Source organism: Jaculus jaculus, chromosome 13 (assembly GCF_020740685.1).
Source record: "Jaculus jaculus isolate mJacJac1 chromosome 13, mJacJac1.mat.Y.cur, whole genome shotgun sequence".
NCBI lineage: Eukaryota > Metazoa > Chordata > Mammalia > Rodentia > Dipodidae > Jaculus > Jaculus jaculus.
Genome location: NC_059114.1, coordinates 29,804,712 through 29,827,040, shown reverse-complemented (window position 1 = coordinate 29,827,040; position 22,329 = coordinate 29,804,712). Strand labels below are relative to the sequence as shown.

The window sequence follows — 22,329 nt, the reverse complement described above, 5'->3', positions numbered from 1 at the left end:
GGAGCGAGAAGAAATCTTCTAGAGACCCCTGCTGAACAGGTGCTCGAAACACATAATGAGGAAAATGACCCAAGGCTGCTGTGCCCGAGGCAGATGGCACACACCTGCCCTTTGCCCAGCATGGGGACCAGAGTGTGTGGTAAGCAGCTTGGTGCCCCAAAGTCACTGGAGCCCACTATGCAGCAAGAGCTGCAAAAGGACTCCAGTCTTGTCGTGTGACCCTCAGGCAAGTCAACCATCCTCTCCATGCCTTACTCTCTTCATGTTTATAGTGAGAAATAGTCATCAGGTGGATTTTTAACACAACAGGAGTTTCTTCTTCTGTTCAGAGGGCCTTGTTCCTTTGGAGGCTTCAGGGAGGGCTCTGTGCCACTGTCCAGCCTCTGGTGGCAGTTGCTCTGCAGGCCTCTAATCTACTGTGACCTCCTCCACCTCTTGTCCATGTTGTCTTCGTATGAGGATCCTCCTGTGCAGAACAGACAGCCTGCCTTAGTCTCGTCACATTGGCAAGCCCTTTGTCCAAATAGGTCAAGCACGCAGCCTCTGTATGGACATGAAACTCAGATCTGTGACAGTGTGCAGCCCAGCCAAACCAATGTGGCTTTGGGCTCTGATGCCTTACATCCACGGAGATCCTCACCTTTAGGTCCTTAGCATAGCCCTTCCCATTTTTGCCTCAGTTATCTCACTCCCTAGAACAAGGCTTGATGCCTAGGGCTTCATCAGGATGAATAGAGCTGAATGCATGGTACCCAGTAGGTGTTCAGAGGTGGTAGGCTTCAGTTTGGCACCCAGGCTGAATTCGAGTTCTGGCTCTGCCTCTGCCTCCTGTGGGGTCTGGCCTGGGCAGGTACCTGTACCTTGAGGCTAATCTTCCTCTATGCCTTGGGGAGGTTAGGTTGGTGGCCAGGATGGAGGGTCAGTGTGCAGAAAAGTAGTGGAGTTGCATGACTAATAGAAACTTTCTGAGGAGCAGGCCTCAGGCCGACTCCTGACGAGGATCACTGCCAGCCACCTCCTGGCACCAGGCATGCCAGGTGCGCAGCTTTGCTGTGGATGAAAACACTCAGATCCACCACCTTTGAGGCAGCTGCTGTTATTATTCACATAAGGAAACTGAGGCCGAGAAACAGTCAGGGAGTTTCCTAAAGTGGCAGCTGTGAAGTGGAGAGCTGAGGTTGGAATTGATGTCTTCCAGTTGCACAGTAGAAATAGGAGCGGTGGCAGGATCAAGTGGCTAGTCCCTGGTCTACTGTTTTCTAAGTAATGAAAGAGGGACTGCCAACCCAGTGGAGCCAGGACAGTAGAGTGCAATCGAGCCAGGAAATCCAGAGAATGAGGCTGCCTGGGAACTAAAGGGGAGGGGCCTGGAACCTGGCTTTGCCAGGAGGTGGAGTTGAGTCATTATTCTAAGAGGAAGGGAAGGTCTTTGAGGCAGGGTCTGCAAGTCTGGTGGCAACAGGGTTTCTCTTGCCTGCTCTGTGTATGCCTGGGGTCTGGGCTGGCTGCCTGGGCTCATACTTGGTGGGGCCTGGGTCTGTTCTGGAAACTTCCTCCCCAGAAACCTATCATACCCGAGAGCTGACTTCCTGCTTACCTGCCATGGGTCCAGGGACACACTGGTAGGGAGGGATCTTCAGAGCTGGACCTGAGCCTCGACTTCCCCAGGGAAATATTTGCTTGGCCTGGCTGGGAGTTGACTTAGTGTTGGAGAACCAAGGCTCTGGTCTCCCTCCTCCTCTGGGGCAGAGCCAGTCTTGAGGGAAAGGGGCACCCCGCTCCACACAGGCCAGAGATGGCTGCCACCGCAGGGCCGGCTGTGAAGGCAAGTGCTGGCTCTGCCCAGCCCTCACACCCTCCCATGGGAGCCCTGGATGCCCACACTCATGGCTGAAAGGTCTGCAGCTGAGCAGGGGGCTAAGAGCTCCCAGCTGTGGAGCTTTCAAAATCAAGCCACCTGTTCTTTGTCAGAGCTCATGCTGTCCCCACTGCCAGGTCTGGAGGGCCCTGTGTACATGTGCAAGGCTGGCAGGGGCAAAGTGGTCAGGCTACTGTCCCCAGGTTCCAGGATCAAGATGGTGTGCAAGGCCAGGCTTATCATGCATGACCAATGAGGGTCAGCTCTGCAGGCAGACCTAGGGAAAGAAGGGGTGATGAGTGTGTCGGTGACCTCCATGGAGGTGATCTACATGGAAGACCACCCAGGAGGGCTTATCTGGAGCTCATGAGACTCACCTGGTAGAACCTTGTGTTGTACTGTGACAGTTCCAAGGGACTAAGTAGGGCTCCTGCAAGGACTTAGGGTTCAGTCTGACACAGGGTGGGCTTTGAACTATCTCTTGCTCCTTGTCAGTTCCCCTGGACCCACCCTTGCTCTGAACAAATCACAGAGGTAAGCATCCAGATCCCTGCTGGGAAGGGCCGATGGGATCTATACCAAGTGCCCCCCTCACACACTCTTTCCCTTGTGCCCACGGGGTTATGCTTTGACCATGAGAAAGTAGTGCCTGGAGGTGTGCATGAGGTGCATGAGGCAGCCGTGCAGAGGAGTACATCCAGCAGAGGTGATGAGGACGGGGCATGTAGACACGTAAAGCTGTAGCTTTCTGTGGCTCTGCAGGTGGGCATGTTGCAGATTTTCATACTGTTTTCATACCTTTTCTTGCAACCACACACACAAAAACAATAATAATAAGGTGCACAGACAAGGAGTAAACAAAACTAAGGAGATTAATTAAGTAAAAGGTGAAAGAGCCTCTGAGCATCAGGGCAAACATCTTGGGATTTTACCCCTCATTCAGAGAAGAAAGAGAAAGTAGAAAGGAGCCGGGCGTGGTGGCACATGCCTTTAATCCCAGCACTCAGGAGGCAGAGGTAGGAGGACTGCTGTGAGTTCAAGGCCACCTAAGACTACATGGGGAATTCCAGGTCAGCCTGGGCTAGAGTGATACCCTACCTGGAAAAACAAAACAAAAAAGAAATTGAAAAGAGAAAGGAAAAGTCATACTTTCTGAACAGAGTTTGAGAGAAAGATGCAGATTAGAGAGAAAGAATAGGTGCCCCAGGATCTCTAGCCACTGCAAACAAACTCCAGATACATGTGCCGCCTTGTGCATCTTGCTTTACATAGGTGCTGGGGAACTGAACTCAGGTCCTTAGGTTTTGCAGGCAAGCTCCTTAATCACTGAGCCATATATCCAGCCCTGACTTTTCTAATGTTAGAAGGGAAACTGGAGGTAGGAAGGTGGGGTCCATCCTCAGTGGGCCTGGTGTATCCTGATGACAATCTTAAGATGTGCGTCTTATTGGACTACATACTCACAGGTACCTATGACTGGCAGGTTAAAGTGCTAAAGTCATGTAAGCAGAGTGAAGGGAAAGGTTGAGGCTAGTCAGATGTGAAGCCACATCAGATGTCCCCACAGGGCTCCCACTCCACATGCAATGCCGTAGGTGCCCAGTAGGCTGGCATTTAGGGGACCGTGTCTCTCAGACAGAGTCCCATGTGGGCTTGTGGACTTGGAATTTTCAAAACAAGAAGTGGTCAGAGCCTCACACTCTAGCTAGCTCTTAACCCCCACCCCCACCCCCATGCTCTGGGCAGACTGTGTTTGCAAATGAGTCTGAGAAGGCTGCTCTGAGTGTGGGGGATACCCCTCTCTGGCACCTTCTTTCTGGGAGGAGCTAGGAGCCCCAGGCTACCCCAGGCTGAGGCTGGTCTCTGGAGGGAGGAGCAGCTTGACATTGACAAATCAGGACAGGAAGCGGCGAGTTGGGCGCCTCTGGTGGTGGTAGACCCTTTAGGTGTACAGATCCCGGCAACGGAACTGCCTGGAAGGAATGGGATGGTCACATAGTCCCTGAGCCCAGTATGGCACATCCCTGGCCAGGTTAGTGTGTGGGAAACTGTCCTCTTGGTTAGCCAGGCCATCCCCCCCTGTGCCTTCCCTGCTGCATCTCAGCTTCTTTACCTCCTCACCCACTGCAGGCCCTGACTCAGACCCCTCTGGCTTGACTTCCTGTCTTGGTCAATTTCACTTCCTAATTGAGCCTCCCAATTCCCTCCTTAGACATGGGGTAAAAGAACCTGGACCAGACTGCAAGGTGGGAAGGCCAGAGCCACTCATTGCATGGGCTGTGCTCCTGGGCCTCAGAGGTAGCAGACACCCAGGAGAGACCAATGGACCCTAGCTTGGGTGTCTAGAGCTTTCATTGCCAAGTGACTGCAATCCCCAATACCCATGAATGAAGGGACTATTTCATTTCAGAGAGTTAAGTGCTGTGGAAAGAGATGGCCCATGAGAGCTGTGGGGGCTGGGAGTATGGCCAGGAAGGCTCCTCAGGGAAGCCAAAATTGTAGGACTGAGGCAGAGCTGAGAAAGCCATGCCTCTAGCAGGAGCAATGGTACAAATGCCATGTGGCATCCTCAAGATTGGAGAGGGAGAGGAGTGGGCAGGCAGGCAAGTAGGAGCAGCCCGGGAGGAGGAGGTGGCTGGTTTCCCCTTAGGAGCTCAGGTCTTCCTAATATGGTGGCAGGGGCCCTCTCTGGAGTTGCCTGACATCTCCCTCCCTTCCCATGTTCCAGCAACACTGGAATCTGTGGTGTGCTAGGTCAGGCCCAGGGGCTCGGGGTTGCCAGCTTGTCAAGCAGGACTTTCAGGCCAAGGGCTGGAAGCTGCTCCAAAGGACAGCCCAGTTGCCACCTAGGACCTTAGAGCAAGTGTTCTGGAGACCTCAGGAGAAGGCACTAGAGGCAGCTGTGGTCCCCAGACCCTAGGGCAGCTCTTTGGGAACGCAGGTTTCTCCCTTCCCCGACTGCTTGGCAGACTCACTTGCATTTCCAAGCAGATCCCAACTGCCCCTCACCGTGGAAAGACCCCTGATTGCCCACATTCTCCCCACCCCCAGACCAGCTGGCCACAGCACTGGGGCACACTGCAGGTGGGACTGGCTGGGGAGGGTTTGCGGGGCGGGCGGAAGAGTCTGTTTTTCCCTGCCTGCGGGGGGTGGGGGGGGAGTGGGGAAGTCTGCTTTTCTGGATCCCTCATCTGTTCTTACTGCTGCTGACGCCGCCGTGGATGGGGAGAGGGAGGGAAGCCAGTGCCAGTTGGCCCGCCCCGCCAAACCTGGGCCCATGCCCGGCCCCCGCCCGCCGCCCCCGCCCGCCTCGTCTGGAGGTCACATTCAGCCCTGACGCGGCTCGCTGGGTCAGGCAGCAGGAAGAGCCGATCAGAGCTCAGGGGCGCATGCAATCAGGCCGCGTAGGGACACTGCTGCCCTGTCCTCCTAAGGCTTTGGATTTTGCACAACTTGGGGATCTGCAGGGGGGTCCCCAGCCAGCACTCTCACTGGGTGTCCTCCCTGGGAATACTGGTGCTTGGAGGAGCTGTGGATACTGCTGTGTGCCCTGGTGACACCTGGCAGACACCCACACGCATAACTGACAACTTCCCGCTGCCCTCCATCCCCACCGCGGGAAGGGCACCGCGCTCTGCTCCCCTCACTGTGTCAGAGGTGGCAGTGCTGCCTGCTGGAGGAGCCCAGGGCCACCAGGGGCGGTGGAGCGGCTCCCGCCCTCAGAACCAGCCTCCTCCTCCTCCTCCTCCTCCTCCTCCTCCTCCTCCTCCCTGTCCCCGCCTGTGCTCCTCCGCCTGCTGCCGACTGGAGGATGTGAGGAGAGAGCTGCGGAGCCAGCAGCCGCCAGTGAGCAGTCCTGTGGAGCTGGCCCCACACAGCCCAGCCTCCACTCACTTCTCCCAGCTCTGCTCCCTGGAGCATCCTCCCAGCCGGATGTTTCCGGAAAACTTGGCCGAGGGGGAGACGCAGATGAGAGGATGTGAGTGAGTGGCCCTGGGGAGGGGCTAGGGGCCAGGGGCTTGTGGGGGGGGTGCTGGTTGGAGTCGAGGGTTTTGATGGGGTTGTCAGGAAATTGCAGCTGGTAGCTAGGGGTTGGATGTGGAGGACGGGGGAGCCTGGGAGTTTGGGGCCCATGATCTTGGATTTATCCCCTATATCCCTTCTTACCTTTCTGGGGCTGTACCTGAGCTAGGCTCTAGGGTTGGCTGGGACGTTCTCAGAGGCTGTCCCCCCGATGGACAGGTCCAGCAGGACCATCTCCACAATGGGATGCAAAATGATCCCAATTCTAGGGTTCCAGGAGGCAGCCCTTCACACAGCAGTGAGGGAAACTGAGGCTAGAGACAGGGGACCTTGAGACTGTGTAACCCGCTCTAGGTCGGGCTCCTTGGAGAGCTCTACATGTTCAAAAATGACTAGGTGCCCCCATCCCCTATCAACCCATCCCTCTGTGAGCCTGGTTCATTACTACAGGACTTTCAGCCATCTCCTAGTGTTTTACTTGATAAGTTTGGAAATGTCATCCTCCCCAGGGTCAGGCCACCCCCTGGCTCCAGAGCCACCCTTTCTTCCCCAGCAGCCCCAGATGGGAGAACTGCCCCCTCCACTCTGCCTGCTGGGGTTCCGGGCCTGCGATCTCTCCCTCCTGACGTGTTTGCTGGGCTATCTTGGCCCCAGCTCAGGGAAATATAAATAAACGCAGTCCAGGCCGCCAGGTTCTGCCCGTGGCAGCTGCTGTTGGCTCAGGCAGAGGGAAAGGTCAGGGGCTGAGTTACACTTGATCCCGCACCCCAGCCCTCCCCACTGCCTGTCCTTGAGGAGCCTCAAGGAGCCACGTGGCTCTTGTGGCCACCGCAGTCCAGCAGGTGGCCTGGCCAGGCAGGGCCCTAAGGGCGGTAGAACAGGAAGTCAGAACCTCACTCACACTGTGCTCTCTTGGCCTGTGCCCAAGTCTGGGTGAGGCTACTTGACCCCTGAGTCTTGGAGCCCATGTCCAAAGGGGATGGGAAATGATTCCAGCCTGCTTGCATGGAGAGACAGACCCTGGGGAGTGTGGCCTTCTGCTGGTTTGTTGAGGTTTGCAAATGTTTTTGTCAGTAGCAAGCCGCCCACTCAGAGTTGGATGAATGAACAGCAGGTAGACAGGCAGGTAGAAAATGCCTCATCCCCACTCTGCAAAACTGTAATCACAGCCCTGTTTGCAGCTTCCACTTGATTGGAGGAAAATGGCCTAAAACTCAGTTACGGGAAATCTTTCTGTAGCTGTATTACAAGTACAGCTCTGGGGCTCTGAGGCTTTGATTCCCAGCACTATGATTCAGCCTCCATCCCCATGGGCGCATTCTGTCTACAGCTGGCCTTAGGAAAGCGGCAAGCTCTACCTGCAGGGCAGCGGGGGCTACTCAAAATCAAGGTGTGAGCAGAGCGCCCTGGCTGCTTGGCTCCCAGCACTGCCGTGTGTGCCGGGGCCCAGGGTTCACGGCCCCAAGTTGAACGGGGGAGTATGCAGCTCCACCTCCCTCACATGGTCTGTGGCCCAGCTGGGTTTGGGTCTGGCTCTATAGTCATGAGGGTTTCCCTAGCTCTGGGAGGTCTGAGGCCACGATGAGCCCTTGGAAATAGTGGCTGTTATTTGGGACAAATCTATCCCCTACTGTGCTCTGCCCAGCCAGGCTGTTGTGGGCCTTTTGGTGTACATGAGGAAGACGGCCTTGGTGACACCCTGTTAGCCGAGCCTGTCCCCAGCTTGCCCCCACTTCAACCTCCACCCTCCATCAACTCAGTGCTCCCTTCACCTGTGTGTGACCGGAAAACAGCAAGCTCTCCCAAGGCGTCACTGCAGCTGTGAGGAGTGTCAGGGCAGGGTCACCATGGCCGGCTCTCCACCCAGCTGGGGAGGGAGGAATGGGGGACTCAGCTGGGGTCTGCATCCTGGCCAATGGCCCTTAGAATCCTAAATAGGGACCCACGATGGGCCACTTCTGTCACCATCTGTTCCCTGAGTCCAAGCTGCTCCCCTGTCCCACAGCTCAGAGCCAAGTGACCCAGAAGTTAGTCCCACGGGCCCTCCCTCCAAGTGGCCTCTCCCCCACGCCTTGTTGTGCAGGTCTCCTGGAGCATGGCAGGAACTGGTCAGCCATCGCCCGCATGGTGGGCTCCAAGACAGTGTCACAGTGTAAGAACTTTTACTTCAACTACAAGAAGAGGCAGAACCTGGATGAGATCCTTCAGCAGCACAAGGTGAAGATGGTGAGTCTGTGGCTGCCTGCCTGGGACACGGACAGCACCAGCTAGGCCCTGGGGATTGCAGCCAGCAGCTTCTAGCCCGCACAGGGCCAGCCTGCCCCTACATGGCCCCTGGCTGCTCAACGCCTACGTGGGGAGGCGCTGGAAGGCCAGGGCCCTGACTCAGCCAGGAATCTGTAGTCCTCAGTGCCTGGAATGAGATCCAGGGGCAGATGAACCCCAAGCGAGTAAGTTAACGGTGTGGGACTTCCCTCCGCTCTCCCCTGGGCTTCACTGCCACAGTGGGCATGCAGGCAGGGGGCTGGCGTAGCACTGGTGGCAGTGGGGCTCCGTCCCTGAGCTGAGTGGGACTATCCCAAGCAACGCCTCCTCCACAGGAGTTGAGGGCTATGGGAAGCCCTACTGCCTTTCTGCCCTTCCCTTCCCCTACCTTTTACTTCTTGAACACACTTAAAGAGAATCTTCACCATTTTAGGGCTGGGAAATTGAGACCCGGGTAGGCTCACAAGCCTGTGATGTGGGGGGTAATTTAGGCAATTGGCCATGTAACTAGGGCACCTCTGTCTTTAACCCTGCTGGAGTCAGAAGCACAAGAGGGGCTGCCTGCTCACCTCCTCTGAGTTTAAATTTGTGTAGTGTCTGGGCAGTGGATGCTGAATGCTCATCCCTGCAGCCTACTGAGTTCCAGAGAGGGTGAGTAGGTCACACAGCTTGCAGGGGCAGGCCAGGGATAACACCAACCCATTAGAACTCTCCTTGGGCCCTATGGTAAATCCATAGCACCCTGCCCAGTCTCTTAGGGCTTCATTGTCCTTACAACCTAGCTATAGCTTACAGCCTGGGCTACTCCACCCCCGAGCCCATGGCTGCCTGGCTTCCCATGTTTCTAGGGGATACCCCCAAGGACCCCAAATGGCACAGCTTGGTGCAGAGGAACTGAGCCTCTGCAGGATGGACGGGGAGAAAGTCTGAGGTGGTCCATTTAGCACTCATGGCTTCTCCCCACCGAGCTTGTTACCTCATCTGTAAGCTGGGGGCTGACTGCCAGCACCCTTGTGTGTGAGGATGGTAGCCTGTTAAAGGGAGCCCCATGGGGTTTACTACTGGCTTGCCGCTCCTCCTGCCTCACTGTTACTTGTTTCACAAACGTTCTCGGGCTATAGGAGGTCCTCGCTAGTGCTGTGTATAGCAGTGGCCACTGAGGGCTGACAGACAGCAGGGACCCAGGGCCAGGGGACCTGTTGTGGATTGTGGGACTGCTGCTCACAGGTCATGTGGCCTTGTTCTCTCTGTGTCTTGTTTTGTTTACCTGTGAAATGGCGACAGCAGCAACATCTACCTCTCTCCAGATACAGTGAGCACAGACATAGTGAGCATGCTCCTCCCACATGTGTGCAGCACTTCCATTGGTGTGTTGCTAGAGCCCTGCAGCTGAGAGTTGTAGGGAGCTACTGCTGGATGGTTAGGGCCCCAGTGCCCGGCAGGTATCTGTCTAGGATGGATGGATGGATGGATGCATCTACACATGTGTACACATACACAATCAAGTCACACACTCCAAGGTGTAGGGTACTGTGGGCTGGCAGGCTTGTACCTCAGCTCTGCCATCCTGGGGCTGGTGCTTCCGGTCACATTGCTTAGCCTCTCTGGGAAACACTGATACCCCTGCTGTTCGTTCTGTAAACCTCTGCTGAGCCTCCAGAGGCCTAATGGTATCCTGAGGGCAAAAGTGTGGCTGGGGTTTCCTGCTGGGCTGAGCAGTTATTCTTTAATGGAGTGTGGGAGCCATGGAAGGCTTCTGAGCAGAGGAGCAGCCTGCCTAGGGCAGGACTTAAGGTGGTATTCTGGTGTCAGCAGAAGTGACTCTGGCCGCCATCCTCAGCTCAGTTCTGATTATTGAGATGGGAGCTGTGGGGTTAGCTGCCTATAGAGGAGGCACAGCCAGTCTTAAAGGAGACCCGTCTATTCCAGATACGGACTGTTCCTTACTCCAACTGATTTGGGTCCTGAGGGCCACAGAGAGTGCAGTGAGCCAAGACAAGAACGCTAGAATTTGGACTCAGCTGGGAGCTGTCTGTCCTGTGCAGTACGGGGTGCAAGCTGGCCTCTGTTTCTACCCCTGAGCTGGTCTCATCTGCTTTCTAACCCTCAGCACCTTGCAGGCCCATAATCCAGCAGTCAGAAGGCTGACAAGCTCAGGGTTAGTGGGTGTCTCCCCTCGTTCACTCCAGGCCTGGTCTACACACTGCTGCTGGTGACCTCAGCAGGAAGCAGGAGTGCATGCAGAGCACACGGCTTACATAACATTTGGCACCCACGTCCTCTTTTGAGGGTTCCCTCCCCCTTCATGTGGCCGAAGGCTGCCCTCTTGTCTGTCTGTGTCCAGGCGCCCGGGGCTCACATTGCTCACTGGGCTGTCTCAGCTTTGGCCCAGTGGCCTTGTTCCCTTCTGTCTTCTCATTCGTAGCCGCCACAGATGGTCCAGACAGGACATCCTTCAACCTGACCTACACCCAAGCCAGGGCCCCTTGACTCTTAAGCTTGGACAAGTATCCTTGCCTCCATGAGCTGGTGTCCTTGTCTGTGGGGCTCATTCGCCTAGTGCAGTGGCTGCAGAACACCTGCTCTGTACTAGGCTGTGCGCTAGGTGGCAGTTGAGAGCAGGCAGAGACCCCAAGCCTTCAAGACCAGGGTCTGGAGTGAGACTGCATAACACACTTATACCAAATATACCAAGAAGGGGACACAGGAGAAAGTGACTGGCCATGGGGGTCGGAGGGGATCGGCTGGTTTTGACAGGGAGATCAGGAGGGACCTCTAGGGAAATGAGGAAGAGAGTCATGTGCTGTCTGCAGAAAGCATGTCCAGGCAGGAGATGGCCAGTGCAAAGGCCCTGGGGCTGGAGAATTCTCTAAGCAAGAGGCAAGAGTAGAGAGCCAGGTGTAGGCCAAGCAGGGTCATAGGGCTCAGGGTGGATTTGGGGACTGATTCTAGGTGTTGAGGAATCCTAGGAAAGTTTGGGGAAAGGGTGACATTGTGGTAGGGGGAATGGCAGTGCACATCAGCACCTAGAGGGCCTGGCCAGAGTTAGGCCCTGGGTCAGTGCCAGCTGTAGTAAGATCAATCATGTGAGCATCACCTACTCTCAGGTTCCACACATGTTTCCCTATTCCGGAATGCATAGGCCCTGGGATGCTGGACCAGTTCTCTCTGGGTCTAGGCTCAGGGAACATGGGGTGCTGGTATTACCCCTGCCTGCCTCCAGTAACCTCCCAGAGGGATCTAGGAGGGTCTAGGTGTGTTTTGCTCAATTGTGCTGATGGGATCCTGTCCCCATCAGTATCCCTGTGTCCCACTACTGCCTGGTCAGTGCTCCCTAGTTCCTACTGCTAAATACAGATGAGCAAAGAGAATGCCAGCTGCACCCACAGAACCCACACATCTCAACTTTCTTGTGCTCTGTGGATTCAAGATGAGGCTTCCTGGGAGGTGCTGGGGCCAGGTTTCCCGAGTGTGTCCCTCAAGGCTGGTTCCTGTCTAGTCACACAGCATGGTGCCAGTCACTTAGGGCTGGGCTGGCACTGGAGGCTGTGAGCAATGACCTCAAAGCATGGCTGTACTGTTCCCTTGTGGTGGCTTTTCTAGAGATCCTGGTTCTTCTGGGGGGACCATACTAACTCCTTGTCATGTGTGACAGTCACCCACTGGCTGGGCAGCGTGGTACAGGGAACTGTCTTTTCTTGAGGTCTGCAGTCCCAGAGCTGGTCCTGTTTATGGCTTGCAGCACTCGTCCAGTCCCCAGGACAGCTGATTATGATGTTCTCTTGCTGCCTTGTGCCCCATCTCTACCATCCTGTTTCCCCTCTCCTTGTCTATGCCTCTGAGAAGAACAACCATCCATCCATCCATCACCATGGGTATCTGACCTACCCACCTCCTTCCATCTAGTCTCTTTCTCAATGCTTACATCTGCAGAGAATCCATTTCCAAACACACTCATGTCCATGGTCCCACCTGGACACTAACCCGGGGCTAAGGTCTCACTGACAGCTGCCAGACTCCAGACACCATGTAGTTTCCAGATACTCTGAGGACCCAGGAACTCACTTTGCACCCCTTCCCCACTCAGCAGATGGGGTAGAAACCTGTTGGGATCCAGTCTGTCCTGCTTACACCCTCACTGTACTGGGCAGATCCAAGCCCATGGAGGCCTTGAAAGCTGCTGCCCAGGCATTCAAGGCCTTGGCCTGGCTTGGCATGGGGGCACAGATACCCACATAGAGGACTTTGACTTTTCCTGTGCAGGGAGGGTGAGGTTCAATGCATGAAGGGCAGGTGGGATGGCGAGTAACCAGCAGGGATGGTGCAAGCCACTCTCTGTTCATGGAACATTCTGGCTCATTTGTGCCCTCGGGTCTTTGCACTTGCAGCTCCTTCCTGAACTTACTCTCAGTCAGAGTCTTGCCTGGCCCCATTCCCTCTATACTCAGATCTTGGCTTGAATATCACCCATCTCCTTGTGGAAGCCCTTCCTGACCTTCCTGTCCAGTGAGCCACCATGCCTGCGCTTTGCCCCCAGTTTGACCCCTTTGTGTTCCTTAGCACTTTGCACTCTTGTGGCGTATGTCTTGTCATTCCTGACCCGTCCGCTCACGCATCTGTGCCCACCGCTCTGCTGTCAGGGGTGGCACCCCGTGTGTGCTCAGTCTGTGGCCTTCCGAAGCCATGGCCTAGGCTGTACCCTGGTCTATGTTTGGCCATGTGGAAGGGCCTCTGGCACTGGGGCACGGGGTGGATTCCCAGCCTTGACCCCTGCTGTACTGTCTCAGGAGAAGGAGAGAAATGCACGGAGGAAGAAGAAAAAGGCCCCTGCTGCAGCCAGTTTGGAGACAGCTTTTCCGCCCGCAGCAGAGGACGAGGAGATGGAGGCCTCCGGTGCGAGCGCCAACGAGGAGGAGCTGGCTGAGGAAGCGGAAGGTGAGGCCACACGGCCAGGAGGAGGCGAGTGACAGGCCGCACGCAGCACCCTCTTCCGCCTGCGGCCTCCCTGTCGGATAACGTCGCGTACCACCTCGACGGCACTGACAGGGTCGCTGCCTGACCTTGTGGCCAGCCTGGCCCATGGTCACCCTCATATCTCAGCAGGAAACATCCCCTTAGAGTTAGACCATGTAACTGGTCCGATGTAACACACAACTACCCTATGTCCCTATAGAGCATCCTCTAAGCTGGGAATGGCACAGGTGGCAGTGCTAACTCCTGCTCCTAAATTAAGATCCATCTCCTGCCCTACACCCACACTGTTTTTTCTTTCCTTTTTCTATTTCTTTTCTTTTTCTTTTTTTCTTTTTGTGTGTGTGGTGGTGTTGTTGTTTTTGGAGGTAGGGCCTCAGACTAGCCCAGGCTGACCTGGAATTCACTATGTAATCTCAGGCTGGCCTTGAATTAGTGGCAATCCTCCTACCTCTGCCTCCCAAGTGCTGGGGTTAAAGGCACATGACAGCACACCCCGCACACAGTTCTTCTCTGCGGGGAATCTGGTTCCAGACCTGCTCCCTGTCATGGACTCCCCTCCCTTACAGCTCAACCAGTGGCCCTGCTCTCCTCCATCCCTGCCAGCCCTAGCCAGGTCACCAGGCTCTTATCTCTCTGTTGGCCTCCCCGAGCTGGGCCTGGGGGTGAGTGCAGAAGTGACCAGCATGCTTCCCAGCCCCAGTGCCATGGTCGGGTTGGAGGCAGAGCCAGGGGCTGCTCATAGCCCATGTCTGTGAAGAAATGCCACCAGTCTTCACAGTCCTAGGCTGGGCCTGTGCTGTTGAAGGGAAGACCCAAGCCCCTTTGTTCAGGCCCTTGTAGTCATCTGCAAGGGCCTACTGCCCAGGAGAAAGAGATAGCCATGAGCTTAGGATGTGTGCAGGGGTCACACACCTGCCGAGGGCAGGGGGCTGGCTGAGGTAGCGTGGAAGACCCTAACTGGCCTTGGCCTACTTCACCCAGGGTGTTGAACCCATTCAGAGGATAGGGAAACTAAGGCTTAGGGAACACTTACGTAGGGAGGCATGCAGTGACTTGGAACCCATTTGTCCAGCCAGCATTCCGTATGATGCTCTGTTTCTTGTGACCAGGATAGGGCTGAGGTAGGAGATATGTTGGGACCTGAGGTGGCCCATGCAGAATCTTACAGAAGAGCCAGCCAGCTCTTCCATACTGCGGAGCCCTCCACAGGGCAGCAAGAAGAGCCTCACTGCCAAGGTTGAGGTCAGAGGCCAGGAGCCAGGGTCTACTGGGTGTTGTAACCATTACAGCAGCCACATGGTCTGTGACTGTCACCACAGACCACATTTACAGAAGAGGACTGAGGCACAGAGGAACCATCCCAGGTCCACTAGGCCCTGGTTCAGGCTTGGGCAGTGTGGTCACATGCTCTGTTCTACTTGGTGAACTACATGGAAGGAGGCACCATGTTCTTACTGTTATTCTATGTTTGTGGGTGATTAACAATCCTACTAGGTGCCAGGGCCTGGGACCTGGTGTAAGGAGGGGATTACTGTGTTTCCCACCACTGTTTCTCCCCAAGCCCATATACCACTCTTATGGCTCTGAGGACCACCATTTGGAGGAGTTAGGTGTCAACAGCCATCACTTTCCTCGTCTACCATTGTGAGAAATGATTGTCCTCGTTTTGGTTTTGAAGGTTATTGATTCAGTTGCCCCTGTACCCAGGGCCAGGCCCTGTTGCTGTCATTGCTATTATTTCTTGTGGAGATGCCCCACTGCAGGCTCCCAGGGAAGTGATAACAGGAGGGACTTGGGGCTGAGCTGGTGGGTGTCCAGGTTCAGGGCCATAAGAGCCCCTGCTGGATGGTGTCCTGTAACCCACCCAGGTCCTGGGAACCTGAATGCACAGCAGGTGAGTGATCTGGCTCAGGACACCCAGAGCCAAGACTCAGTCCACATGGCCCCAGTAAGGCTGACCCTGGACTCCCCTCTGACCCTGCCTGCGGGGGCCACCGTAGCTGCAGATAGTCAGGACCGTGGGAGGCGGTATTCAGGTCCCCAGGTAGGTGCTGGTGGGCTATGACATGACCACAGAAGCTGCTGTAGGTCCCCTGCTGCCAGCCAGGCCCCTGCCAGCCGTACCCACCTCCCTCCCTATGCTCATGACACCTTGCCTCTAATTCTACTTTGACTTCCTTCCAGCCTTACCTGCCTCTGGAAATGAAGTGCCCAGAGGGGAGTCCAGTGGCCCAGGTATGAATGTGCTTAGCCAGCCCAGGGGTAGGGCTGGGCTGAGGAGGGCATCTGAGGTCTACCTCAGAGCCCCTTGTTTGTTCCCTTTTTGTTCCCCTCTGCGTGCAGTGAGCATGCTTGTCTGGTCAGGCCTCATGTGGATTTATCCCTGGGACCATGGCCCAGTTAATTCCATCTCCCCAACCTGGCTTAGCATCTGATTTTCAGGTCTCCATTTTGCAGAAATGGAGGATTCAAGACTCATTGAAAGCAGGGAAGGAACCTGGGGAAGGGCTGAAGAGTCGAGGCTATAGCTGGGTCCCCTGGCACCCTGTCAGTGTATACATCATGTAACCATTTGCTCTGACCCTGTGCTGTACCTGCTAGGGGAAACCCACAGGGAGGGGAGATTTCTGAGATCTGCTCTTGCATCCATGATAGGTTGTATGCCCTATCATGCTGTAGTGACAGTGGCTAGAGAGCAACCGTGACCCTGGGCCTTGGTCCTGTGCTGTTGCTCACTGGCTCACCATCCCATGCAGTGTGGGAGCCTGGGGTTCTGAGGGATGGGACTGTAGTGGATGCATAGGAGCCTGCAGTTCTTCCGGTGTTGGGCAACGGACCCACTTGTTCTTTGGACAGGCTGTGTCATCTCCCACCTGAGCCGGGCATAATTCACCCTCCTCTGCTCTCACCCCATAGCCACTGTTAACAACAGCTCTGACACGGAGAGTATCCCATCCCCGGGCACAGAGGCGACCAAGGACACTGGGCAGAATGGGCCCAAGCCTGTGAGCACTGAGGGGCCGCCTGCCACTGAGCCACCTACCCCTCCACCAGAGGACCCTGTAGCTCCTGCTGAGCCTGGTCCAGTCCCGGAGACCAGTGGACCACCATCCCCTCCAGCTCCCCCATCACCTGTACCCCTTCCTATGGTCCCCAAGGAGGAGCAGGAAGAGGAGGCAGCCACGATGCCCCAGACAGAAGACACAGAGGAGAAGAAGCCTGTGGCTGGGGAGCTGGTGCTGGACACAGGGAAGACAGAGGAGCCCGAGGCTCCTGAGGAGCCCCCCAGAAGTGTCAAGAGCGAGTGCAAGGAGGAGGCCGAGGAGGAGGCCACTGACAAGACCAAGGGCACTGAGGCCACGGAGACCATGCCTGAAGGGCCACTCAAGGTGGAGAAGAAGGAGAACGGGAGCAGCAAGACCCCTGTGGCTAAGGGCTCGGGCTCAGGAGCCCCCCAGGACAGCGACTCCAGTGCCACTTGTAGCGCGGATGAAGTCGATGAGCCTGAGGGAGGCGATAAGGGCAGGTGAGAAGTGCTGGGTACTCTCAGCTGTGGCCTTCTGTCTGTCCTCATGTGTTTACACTGCAAACACTCCCTCAGGAGCCATGGCCAGGTTTAGGGGGCAACTCAGGGTAGGGCAGAAACAGGGAGTGCTGGGAGAAGGAGGGAAGTGGGAAGCGCTGCCTGCAGTTATCCAGAGCTGAGACATGGGTGGAGAAGGAGGCAGCCACGGGAGGCCCCAGGGCCTGGAAGTGTGTGCAGGCTTTCCCTGAAGAACCCCTGATTGGGTGCTGGAAGCAGCAGAACTGTTCTTGTGGTCACTTGTGGAGGCAGGGGTCCACGTTCCAGGGCTGCGGCCCTTCTGTAAGCCCCGGAAGGCCCATCCTGCCTCTTACATACTAAGGCTGCCCACATCCTTGGTTTGTAGTCCCAGCATTCTGTTCCCTGTCTCTGTGGTCACTTGACCTCTTGGTGCCTCTGTCCAAATTCCCTTCTTTCTGGAAAGCCTGGATCTGGGTTGTACCCACCCTGTATCCTGTGACCTCCTCTCAACCTGGTTCATCAGCACAGCTTTCTAATAAGATGCCATGCTCATGTCTGGGAAATTCAGGGACCCAGTTCTACCCTCTTTGTGGCTGAAATGGCAAGTGAAAAGGCCTGGTGCTATGTGTTCTCAGAGGGATAAGAAGACAGGAGGGTTTCTGTGACAGTGCCAGGCTGTGATAGGCCCCCTGAAACTAGCCATTGCTACCTACAGGACTGAAGGGGTCCATGGACCACATTGTCTAGGAGTTGGGATAGGCTGGGGGGGGGGGGGGCAGAAGGAACAGGGTAGATTGAACAGATTTGAGCTGTTTTTCTCCCAACAACCCAGGACCCAGACATTGGAAGCCCCTGGGCAGGTGTTTCCCTCAATCTCACCTCTGAGGTGACAGCGGGTCTCTTATGGAATGTTCAGCCAGCTGGGTGAGCAGAAAGTCAGCCAGCCAGTCTGATGGGGTACTGGTATCCTTGTCTGCTCTGGTGTGAGGTACCCTCCCCACCCTGAGGGCATTGAGTTTTAACCATCCTCAGCCCTGACACTTAAACCCCACCAGTGAAAGCCCATATAATCACCCGAGGGCAGGGTCATGGAACCATTCCAGATCACATCTGGACCCCTCCCACCTCAGGACAGCTGGAGGGATTGTTTTCTAGTGAGGCAAGCCAGGTGCTCATTTTATTTTGACTGAAAACAGCGTGGTCTGTTTTCTTCCCCCTTGAGTCTCCCAGTTCCTGGCAGAAGGAGGGTGGAGACTGTGACCTTCAGACTCAGGGTACTTCCTCTTGCCCCCAGCTCCCTGTGGGCCTTGTGGGAATGTTAAATTGCACACACTGGAGGTGGGCTATGCAGGCTCTGGGACCACCCTCCTTCTGGAACCTCATGGAGCAAGTGGATAGCAGATGGCTCATAAGGACTCTGGATGAGCAAGGGCTGGCTGTAGGTTTCTGAGAGCCCAAGGGTGCTGAGCTCCTTGCCTGATAAGTATAGCTGGAGACAAGGTGTCCACAGTGGTTGAGCTACCTGGGGTGGTGCCAGAGTATCTTTCTGGGTTACATGATGTCCACTGGCTGGGAACAAAGCCACAGAAATCCAGCTAGGCCCCGAGTAGCTATGGTTACAAGAACTTCTCCAAGTCTGGGTGATGGGTATATTTGGTTGGCCAGGCCACAGAACTGGGGATATCTGAATCTGACAGCCTCTCTCCTGCCTCAGTGCTCTTGGCTCCCCCCACCCTGCAGCTGAGCAGGTTGTGATCTCCCCTTCCCTCCCCTGCAGCCTGGCACCATCCTACCTTCCTGTCTGATGTCAGCCCTTGAGGACAGGAGCCTAAGCTGAGCAGGTCAGGACCCATGGTCCCCTGTCCTGGGGCTGGATTCTCCATGCCTGGTACCTGATCACCCCTCTTTCCACAAGCCACACCACATACAACCAGGCAGCCACAGTTTCTCAGGAAGGTCCCTAGACTGGAGGGGCCTTGTGACCCCAGGCCCCAAGTGTCTGCCTGCCACCCTCTTTTGTAAACTTCTAGATGAGGCCATTTCTGCCCCTCCCCCCCCCCAGGCAACTGAGAGAGCAAACTGCTGCTCCTCACCCTCTCAGAGGCACTGCCTGAGGTTTTCTCCCGGCAGACCATGGTGGCTGTGATTATAACCACCTCCCTGCTGTGCCTTAGAAAGAAAGCCTCCCACCCAAGTTTCCCCATTGGCAAAGGGTGATGATGCAGCCACACAGTTGCTTGATTGTCCCCACAACTGTAAAGTACCAGCATGGGCCAGGTGCTTGGCACTCAGCGAGTCTGTCTTGGTACACCCTGTGCTGGGGCACAGTGGGATTTCCTCAAGTGTCCCCTGGCTGTCATTATGATCATTTCCCTCAACTCGAGTAGTGCTGGGCACTAGCACATGCCAGGCAGTTCTGGGCCCCGGGAATGCTGAAAACAGGACCAGGCAGCCCTCCTGACTCCTCAGTTCTCATGGGAACACGTGGATGGTGGAGACTGGGCCATTGGGTGAACCTCTGTGAGGCGGCATCATCGTTGAGGGTGATCCGAGCTCCTAATATGAAAGTGGAAAGGAAAGCTAGGGGGGCACAGAGGACAGCCTGTGGCTGCCCAAGCTTATGTTCACTGGGCTGGGCTGAGCCCTGTGGCTAGGAGTAGAGCTGGCAGAGAGAAGAGATGATTGCAGAGGTGGGTGGGGGAGGAGTCAGGATTTTGGGGGGGACGTCTGTAAAGTCTGGAACCACGTAGATGCTTTTCATAGACCAACCCTCCTCCTGCACCTACCTAGTCATGTGGTGGTGCAAAATTATCACAGCCTAGTAATAATGTGGAAACTGAGGCAGAGAGAGGTACCCAGGCCCATTATAGGAGGCCCTAATTCCCAGACAGTGTGGCATACTCAATGATATTTTATATTACAAAAACACATTTTAGCCAGGCTTGGTGGTGCACACCTTTAATCCCAGCACTCGGAAGGCAGAGGTAGGAGAATCACTGTAAGTTCAAGGCCACCCTGGGACTACAGAATGAGTTCCAGGTCAGCCTGCTCTAGAGCAAGACCCTACTTCACAAAACAAACAGGGGCTGGAGAGATGGCTTAGCAGTTATGGTGTTTGCCTGCAAAGCCAAAGGATCCCAGTTTGACTCTCCAGTACCCATGTAAGCCAGATGCACAAGGGGGCACATGCATTTGGAGTTTGTTCACAGTGGCTGGTGGCCCTGGTGTGCCCATTATCTCTCTCTCTCTCTCTCTGCCTCTTTCCCTCAAAATAAATATATACTTTAAAAACCGTACATACACACATTTTATATCTCTCTAAAAATATATTTGTGGGCTGGAGAGATGGCTTAGCTTGCCTGTGAAGCCTAAGGACCCAGGTTCGATTCACAAGTACCCACTAAGCCAGATGCACAAGGTGGTGCTTGCGACAGTTCATTTGCAGTGGCTGGAGGCCCTTTCACATCCATTCTTTATCTTCCTTTTCCTCCCTCTCTCTCCTTTAAGTAATAAATTCATAAAATATGAAACATATATGTTTGCACATATACAAAGGTTTGAATTTCAAGTGCATGCTGGTCTTTTTACTTTTTTGTACACACATGAACACAGCACTTACAGTTGTGCTGCTCACAGGAAGCATGGGGCTGATGTGTGTGTGTTTGGTCCCCATGGGTCAATATCTGGCCTCACTCATTCGCTGCTGGCCTGTGTTTTGGAGGCTTGTCTACTGTGGGCGTGGGCCAGCCCTCATGGCTTTGGGAGCTTGATCTGTGCTCCTTGGTCTTCATTCTCCATCTGCGGGTGGGCATTTGGGTGATTTTCACTGTTGGCTGATCAGGACCGTGTGGTTGCTGGGTTTCTGTATGAGGTGTGTCTTCATCCTTCTTGAAAACAGCTCAGTGTGGGACCTGTGTGAGTAGCCGTTACTGCTATTGTTGGTGTTTGTGTTTCGTGACAGTGTCTGGCTGTCCTAGAACTTGTAGCAGTCTTCCTACCTTAGCATCCCCAGTCCTGGAATGACAGATGTGCACCACCAAGCCGGCCTCTTCAAGTTGCTGGACTGTCTTCCAAAGTGGCCATTATTTTCTTTCTCAATTTAAGTTTACCAAAGCCAGTGGCCATGTGAAATGACCAGCACTAAGTGAACGGAGGGGAGGGCCGTGGGCGTGGTGGCTGAGGCCCAGAGAGAGAGACAGTGGCAAGATGAGATAACCTCAGTGTTTGTGTCTGGCTCAGGGGCCAAGATCCGGCAAAGGGGGCAGGGAGGGAGGCCCTGGTGGTCCTGGGCCAGCCCCTGAGTGTGGAGAGCTGACGTAGGAAGGATGGAGGGGTCAGGATGACCTGTCTCTGCCTGGATGCCATGGGCAGCTTTAGCAGGCGTCACCAGGTCTGTCTGCTCTCCCCGCTCAGCCGAGCGTGTGGCAGATGTGGGCAGGAAGCTACTATCCGCAGGGCTGCTTGTCACATGCGTGGTCCTGCCACAGCAGAGTGGGGCGGGGGCAGCACACCCACCATCTGTGCCACTCAAACTGCTATAGGAGGTGTGTTCACCTCTGTACAGTGCCCTGGTCTTGGGTGTCATAACTCACCCTGAAGGCAGTGGCTGTGGCTTACATATTTGCATGTGGCATATGTCCACATGTAGCTTCAGCCTGAAACATCATAGTGCCCAGGAGGCAGACAAGCCCTGGAGCTTTCTGGAATCCACTCCAGATTTGCACTCTGGCCAAATTCCAGGTCTATGGCCTACAGCTCCCATGATCCATGGGGTCATTGAACTTGACCCTGGCCCAGGGGTAAGACCTGCTCAGAGCCCAGGGCCATGCACTTGGCAAGGCAGGCTGACGGTAGGCCGAAGCTGTGGGAAGCTGACCATGCCCTCGGTAGTGTCATGTTGTTGGCAGCCAAGCAGGTTGCCTTGGTGTATGTGTATGGTGCCCAGGCCACCAGCTTCCCATCACCCACTCCAGTCAGTGGAGTCAGCAGGCCCGGGGCTCTGGCCCAGAGCCCCAAGCAGGATGTGGGATGTGAATAACCTCCACGGAATCTCTTAATCTCCCTCCACCCTCATCTGGTTCCAGCCACTCCCCGAGGGCTCTGCATGGCTGAGGCGCCTAGCTGGGGCTTCTCTGTGCTCCTCCGTACCTAGGAGCTGCCTCAGAACCTTTGGCCTTGCTCCATGCCACCAGCCTGGGCCGGAGGAGCCCTTCTGCTTGGCAGCTCAGTGGTGTTAGCCGTGACGCCAGGAACCTGCATTCCCACTCTGGGCCTCCTGGCTGGCCCCACCATGCAGGGCTTGGGAGAGAGGCCATGGAGGCAGGTTAGCCCTTGCCTGGGAACAGCCAATGAGAGCCTGTGGCTGCTACTTTGGCATAACCTGACATTTGTCCTTCTCCAGACTGCTGTCGCCAAGGCCCAGCCTTCTCACCCCAGCCAGCGACTCCAGGGCCAGCGCCTCACCTCAGAAGCCACTGGACCTGAAGCAGCTGAAGCAGCGGGCAGCTGCCATCCCCCCCATCGTGAGTGCCATCCTATAGTTTTGCACTCGCCTTGACCTCGACCTCCTGTGTGACACGGAGAGTGGGTGCAGTGTCCCTGTGGAGATGGGCAATGGGGTAGAAGGCTGGGGAGTGAGCGGAGCCCAGGGCCTGCATAACCCCTT

At 55.6% G+C, this 22,329-nt stretch overlaps 1 protein-coding gene across 20 annotated transcripts in view; it reads left to right on the top strand.

Annotated features, from left to right (window-relative positions):
• The window catches only part of Ncor2 (nuclear receptor corepressor 2), a 135,662-nt gene that overhangs the window by 81,995 nt on the left and 31,338 nt on the right, over positions 1-22,329 (top strand). For all 20 annotated transcript variants that reach the window (XM_045132608.1, XM_045132609.1, XM_045132613.1 and 17 more), the window contains exons 18-22: positions 7,965-8,107; positions 12,934-13,081; positions 15,305-15,355; positions 16,037-16,646; positions 22,066-22,186. In XM_045132608.1, the coding sequence (XP_044988543.1) occupies positions 7,965-8,107; positions 12,934-13,081; positions 15,305-15,355; positions 16,037-16,646; positions 22,066-22,186 (1,073 nt within the window). The remainder of the gene's footprint in view (positions 1-7,964; positions 8,108-12,933; positions 13,082-15,304; positions 15,356-16,036; positions 16,647-22,065; positions 22,187-22,329) is intronic.